At 37.9% G+C, this 6000-nt stretch overlaps 1 protein-coding gene across 7 annotated transcripts in view; it reads left to right on the plus strand.

Annotated features, from left to right (window-relative positions):
• Dennd4a (DENN domain containing 4A) overlaps positions 1-6000 on the plus strand; it is a 110768-nt gene that overhangs the window by 95681 nt on the left and 9087 nt on the right. For all 7 annotated transcript variants that reach the window (XM_050151831.1, XM_050151830.1, XM_050151836.1 and 4 more), the window contains 5 exons: positions 724-818; positions 1811-1986; positions 2067-2213; positions 3791-3989; positions 4216-4470. In XM_050151831.1, coding sequence (XP_050007788.1) covers positions 724-818; positions 1811-1986; positions 2067-2213; positions 3791-3989; positions 4216-4470 — 872 coding nt within the window. The remainder of the gene's footprint in view (positions 1-723; positions 819-1810; positions 1987-2066; positions 2214-3790; positions 3990-4215; positions 4471-6000) is intronic.

Genomic DNA, 6000 nt, shown 5'->3' on the forward strand with positions numbered 1-6000 from the left:
ATGTTGACCAACTTCTTTTTGTGTGTATTTCTGTTTTGAAATTTTTTTTTCTTTTTTTTTTTTTTCAATGAAAAAGACGTTTTCAGCTGGGCAGTGGTGGTGCACACCTTTAATCCCACCGCTCAAGAGGTAGTGGCTTGAGTGAGGTAACCCAGACTCAGAAAGACAATTATCACATGTACTCACTCATAGGTGGTTTTTAAACATAAAGCAAAGAAAGCCAGCCTACAAACCACAATCCCAGACAACAGAGCAAACACTAAGAAAGACTTACATAGATACATGGGAAGTAGAAAGAAGAAAAGGACAAGATCTCCTGAGTAAATTGGGAGCATGGGTACTTTGGGGGAGGATTGAAGGGGAAGGGGAGAGGCAGGAAGGGGAGCAGAGAAAAATGTAGAGCTCAATAAATACCAATAAAAAAAAAGGCAGTGGCATGTGAATCTTAGTTAACTTGATGCCAGACTGACCTGCATAGCCAGTTCTAGGACAGCCAGGGCTGTTAAACAACAACAAAACCTGTCTTGAAAAACAAAAAAGAAAGAAAAGGGAAGGAGGGAAGGAGGGAGGAAGAGACTTTTTCATTATGGATTTGGTTTCTCTAAATTACTTTTGGCATGCTTAGTAGAACAAGTTAGTGTTTTGTCAAAATTTATGGAAGAAGTGATTCTTACATTGCTCCTCCTCAGTTTTCATGGTTTTGCTCTTTATTTTTTTAATCAGGATCCCTATCAAAGTTTGCCTTACCTGGAAAGTCAGAAACTGCATCTTCCCTCAACACCAGTAATACAAATATCTTCCAGAACTATGCAATGGAGGTACTATTTTCCTCACGAGAGCACCTTTGTATAAAATTCACATTTCTTTAATGTTGATGGTCATTAGTGGAGTGATAAAATTTGATATGTCATCTGAAATTTCAGAAAGTGTATTATATCCAAAATTTGTTGTTGTGTTTTTTTTTTTTTGTTTTTTTTTTTTTTTGGTTGGTTGGTTTTTTTGAGACAGGGTTTCTCTATGTAGCCCTGACTATCCTGGAACTCACTTTGTAAACCAGGCTGGTCTCGAACCCAGAGATCTGCTTCTCTGCCTCCCAAGTACATGTGCCACCACTGCCTGGTTGCATCTAAAGTTTTTGATACCTGCTATTTCAAGTCATTGATGTCATGATTGTTTATTAGGACAGTTCCATACTTATTGGAAATTTGTCAACATATAAAAACATTTTTATTTCAACATTTGTATTTATAGCTTACTATACATACATTCTCTTTGAACATTTATTTTGCACCATAAACACAACCAACGTTTTTGGGCAAACAAACGTGAGGTGAGGAAACAGTTTGGCTTTGTTGTCAACTTCCATCATGGTTTTCATTCTTGTCAGTCTCACAAATGAGAAGAAGGAGTTCTCATTTTCTTATAGTGGAAAGTTATTCTTCATACTTTAAAACTTCCTCCAGTTTTTCTGAAAAATATTGCTCCCAAATATTTTGTTAAATATCTTTTCTGTTTCACACTAATTTTACATGAAGAAATTTGGGTTCATTGGAAAATAATGATGAGCACTGATGTGGAGTTTACGTTTCTGTGGCTGCAGGGATTTATGTTTTATGAGCTGAAGCAGCATTACAGCACCACACTGGCTCCATTGTAATGTACAGTATGTGGCTGTACGTGCTGGAATCTTTTGATTAATGTCGGAGTCTTTGTGTGCTTTAATTTTCCAATGGGCTTCTTAACTAAAGTGTGTTTTAATTTGTATATACACAGACCAGTTATTGGCTTAGTAAAATGTTTGTTTCCCTAGGTTCTCATCTCAAGTTGTTCTCGGTGTAGAACTTGTGATTGTCTTGTCCATGATGAGGAAATCATGGCTGGCTGGACAGCAGATGACTCCAATCTCAATACTACATGCCCATTTTGTGGCAATCTTTTCTTACCCTTTCTGAATGTTGAAATCAGAGATTTAAGGCGACCTGGAAGGTAACAGCATGCCCTTTCTCACTTTATGCTTAAGGATATTGTTTCCACATTTTTCAAAATGTCTTTGATTCACATTCTAGATATTTCTTGAAGTCCAGCTCATCTACAGAAACCATGCCCTTTGCATCCTCCTTCTCACATCAGACAAGGCAGCCTTGCATTTCAGCATCAGCCTCTGGTCTCAACACATCTGCTCTCTCTGTTCAAGGGAATTTTGATCTAAATAAGTAAGTTTGACTGTAGAGAACATAACTACATGTGTTATACATACTGTAGACATGGGACAGGAAAAAAAGTTGGCCATTTTAAGGTAAAAGTTTCTGTGAAAAATGTACATTCTGAAATCTCATCACTCAACTGGTAGAGAAAGGAGGATGTTTAGGCATGATCTGGTCTTTATAACAAGACCAGATCCACCTTGGATGGGTGGATGGATGGACAGACAGATAGATGGACGGCAGACAAACAGGCAGAAGGATGGACATATGGAGAGACAGATTTCTATGAAAAGTAAATTCATTATCTTAATCTTTTAAAAAGATTTTATTTATTTGTATTTCATATGTATGGGAGTTTTGCCTACATGTGTCTAAGTGTAGATTTGTGTATACAGTACCTGTGGAGTCCAGAAGAGGACTTTGTGGCCTCTGAAACTGGAATTAGGGATGTTTGTGAACCACCATGTGAATGCTGGGAACTGAACCCAAGTGTTCTACAAAAGCAGTAAATGCTCCAAACGCTCTCTCTCCAGCCCCTTGTTATCTTAAATCCTTATTCCTAATTAAAGTGCTCTAGTGTCATAACTATTTAAGTCTGAATGTTTGTGTGTGAACCTCCAAAGTTAAAGTATTGTTTACCTGTATTTTGCTTTTTTTGTCTGTTTGTTTTGAGACAAGGCCTTGTGTAACTCTGATTGACCTTTAACTTGCTATGCAACTAAGAATGACCTTGAGCTCCTTATCCTCCTGCCTCTACCTCCTAAGTTCTGGAATTAAAGATGTGTGCTGCCATACTCAGCTGTCTTACCAGTATTTAAAGATGAAAAACATCTATAATACACTTGAAGTTTATAGTGACCAGATTTTTCTTCATCTTTTCAGTAATTAATACTTAACTTCTATTTTAGAATATTTAATTTTCTATTTATGAATATTTAGTAGTATAAGAAAACTTAGAGATGATATAGAGCTATAAAATTAAAAGCATATATAGCAATCCAATATAAGTAATCTATATTTAAATACAGAAACTTGGCTCTTTTTTGCAAAGTGCCAGATTGACCATATGTAGCCAAATAAATGAAGCCATGTTGTCATCTACATGTTCAGAGAAAGAAAATGCGTATGTACTACTGGCAAAGCTAAACACAACCCATTTGATTATAAATACTTAGACTGTAAAACACAAAGTCTGCATTCACCTTCTCTGATTGTATATCCCTGTGTTCCACTGTCTCTCTCTGTGACTTCTGAAAGAGTATGTATCCATTTTCTCTACTGTGTATATTCAAGGATTAGTCATGATGCTATGTAAAATCTCACCAAACATTTTGAATAAATGAAATGAATCTTAAATATTAAAAATTTGTTTGATATAAAGGAAATTTGGCTCAATTGCCACCATGTTTAAAATATATCTTATTTCCGAGTTGGTGGCTGAAGAGCACATTTCTTTTATGCTGTCTAGTCCAGCTGTGATTCTAAAAAGAACAGCAGGACTTTTCTAGATAAGATGATATGAAATAAGATGAGGTAAGATAAGAAAGTCTAGGCACTGACAAGATTTTCTTTTTTAAATATCCAAGCAAATCTAAACTGCAGGAAAATACCTGTGCTCGAAGTATTCAGATCCCTGCTCACAGATCAAAAACGGTTGTGTCGAAGTGCCCGCTATTTCCAATGGCCAGAAGCATTAGTACTTGTGGCCCCTTGGATAAGGACGATCCTGGAGGACAGAAGCTCATCCCTACAGGCAGCCTGCCAGCAACTTTACAAGGAGCTACAGTATGTGTTTGAGTGTTTTTCTCTTTTGTAAATTGATCATTTACACAATCTCGTTCCCTTAGTCCCAAAGATCATTCTTAGCTTCAGTTATGTTATTGTCACAAATAGTCCCATCCAAGATAGAGTTCTGTTCACATGGAAATCACAGACATTTAAGTATGTTTTAAATTTAAAATAATAATGTATACTCATTCTTACCTTTGTCATATATGATTTTATTCAACAGGATTCCTTAGGGTTAGAATGGCACCTTCCAAGTCCAGACCCTGTCACTGTCCCATACCTTAGTCCCTTAGTGGTATGGAAGGAACTTGAGAGCTTATTGGAAAATGAAGGTGACCATGCAATAACAGTGGCAGACTTTGTGGACCATCATCCAATTGTCTTTTGGAACTTGGTGTGGTATTTTAGACGTCTCGACTTGCCTAGTAACTTGCCTGGATTGATTCTTTCTTCTGAGCATTGTAACAAGTATTCAAAGGTACGAGAGTTAAGTTTAAAGGCAATGATCATCATACTGCTTGCATATTCCTAATGATACAAAATACGGTTTATTTTTATGTTTGATATTTACACTACCATCTGAATCGTCACATAACAGAACTGTCTTCAGTTGAATTTGCAGACTAGCAGTGATACAGTTGTGGTTTTAGCCTTCTCAAAATAAAACATGACTGAGTTTTGTTATCACTTGAAGAATAATTTGGAAATTACTCCTATAGTGTAAAGGTTTTTTAGCTAGTCCCCCCCCAATACCTCTTTCAAAAATAAGAAAGACCGTCACTTTTCAGGAGGGCGTCTGATTCATATTTGCAAGTATACACTGCCTTCCTCTTTATTCCCTCTCTCTGAATCCCTGAGGATCAAAACCAGAACTTTATTCATGCTAACCAAGGACTGCACTGAGATGCATCTTCTACCATTTTATATTTGCATTTTTGTGTGGTTGTTCTGTTTTATTTTCTCTGTGTATGTGAGCACAGATGCATACTGTGGTCCGAGGACAACCTCAGAAGCTAGCATTTACCTCCCACCTTGTTTTGAAGCAGTGTCTTTTTGTTGCTCTTCTGCTGTGTACTTCAGGCTTGTCAGTCCCCAAGACCCTTGGAATTCTCCAGTTTCCAACTCCCATCCCCTCTTGTGGGCACTGGATTATAGACATTCATTACTGTGTCCAGCTTTTACATGTGTTCTAGTGTTTGGACTCAGGTCCTCATGCTTGTGCACCAGGCACTTAACCCTCTGAGCCATCTGCCCAGCCCTGTTGCTTTATAAAGATGTTTTTACCTTTTCTTGTGATGGACAGCTGAAGTGCAGTCTGTAAGCTCTCTTGTACTTCATGTCTGTGACCTTGCTTATACACTAGGGGTTTTTTCTAGTACGTCATAGATGAGTGACAGATATTTTAATTTATCTATAATTGTCTTGGCTGGGCAAAGGTCTTGAACTGAGAAATAGTCAGTGGAGGGAACAGGCCTGCTAGATTTATTTTTCTGTGGACTTGTGCTGCTTAGAGATCATTAGCCTCTCACCTCAGCAAGTCTTCCTTCAGTGGGTATCAAATGAATAAGTAATTTTCTGTTCTTTTTTCTCCCTTATGTGTGTATCTTTAAATTTTCTATGAGGCTCTGTGCTATTTACTTTTATGTCAATTTGATACAAGCTAGAGCCATTTGGGAAGAGGGAACCTCCATTGACAAAATGCCCCCATCAGATTGGCCTTTGGGCCAGCCCGTGATGCATTTTCTTAATTAGTTGTAGATGTGAGGAGGGTCCAACCCACTGTGGGTGGTGCCATTCCTAGGCAGATGGTCCTGGGTGCTATAAAAAAAAAAAAAAAAACAGGCCAAGAGGCCAGGTGGTGGTGGTGCACACCTTTAATCCCAGTACTCAGGAGGCAGACACAGGCAGATCTTTGTGAGTTCGAGACCAGCCTGGTCTACAAGAGCTAGTTCCAGTACAGGCTCCAAAGCTACAGAGAAACCCTGTCTCGAAAAAAAACCAATATATA

This window comes from Alexandromys fortis, unplaced genomic scaffold (genome assembly GCF_014885135.2).
Source record: "Alexandromys fortis isolate MF-2015 unplaced genomic scaffold, M_Fortis_MF-2015_v1.1 scaffold_70, whole genome shotgun sequence".
Classification (NCBI taxonomy): Eukaryota; Metazoa; Chordata; class Mammalia; order Rodentia; family Cricetidae; genus Alexandromys; species Alexandromys fortis.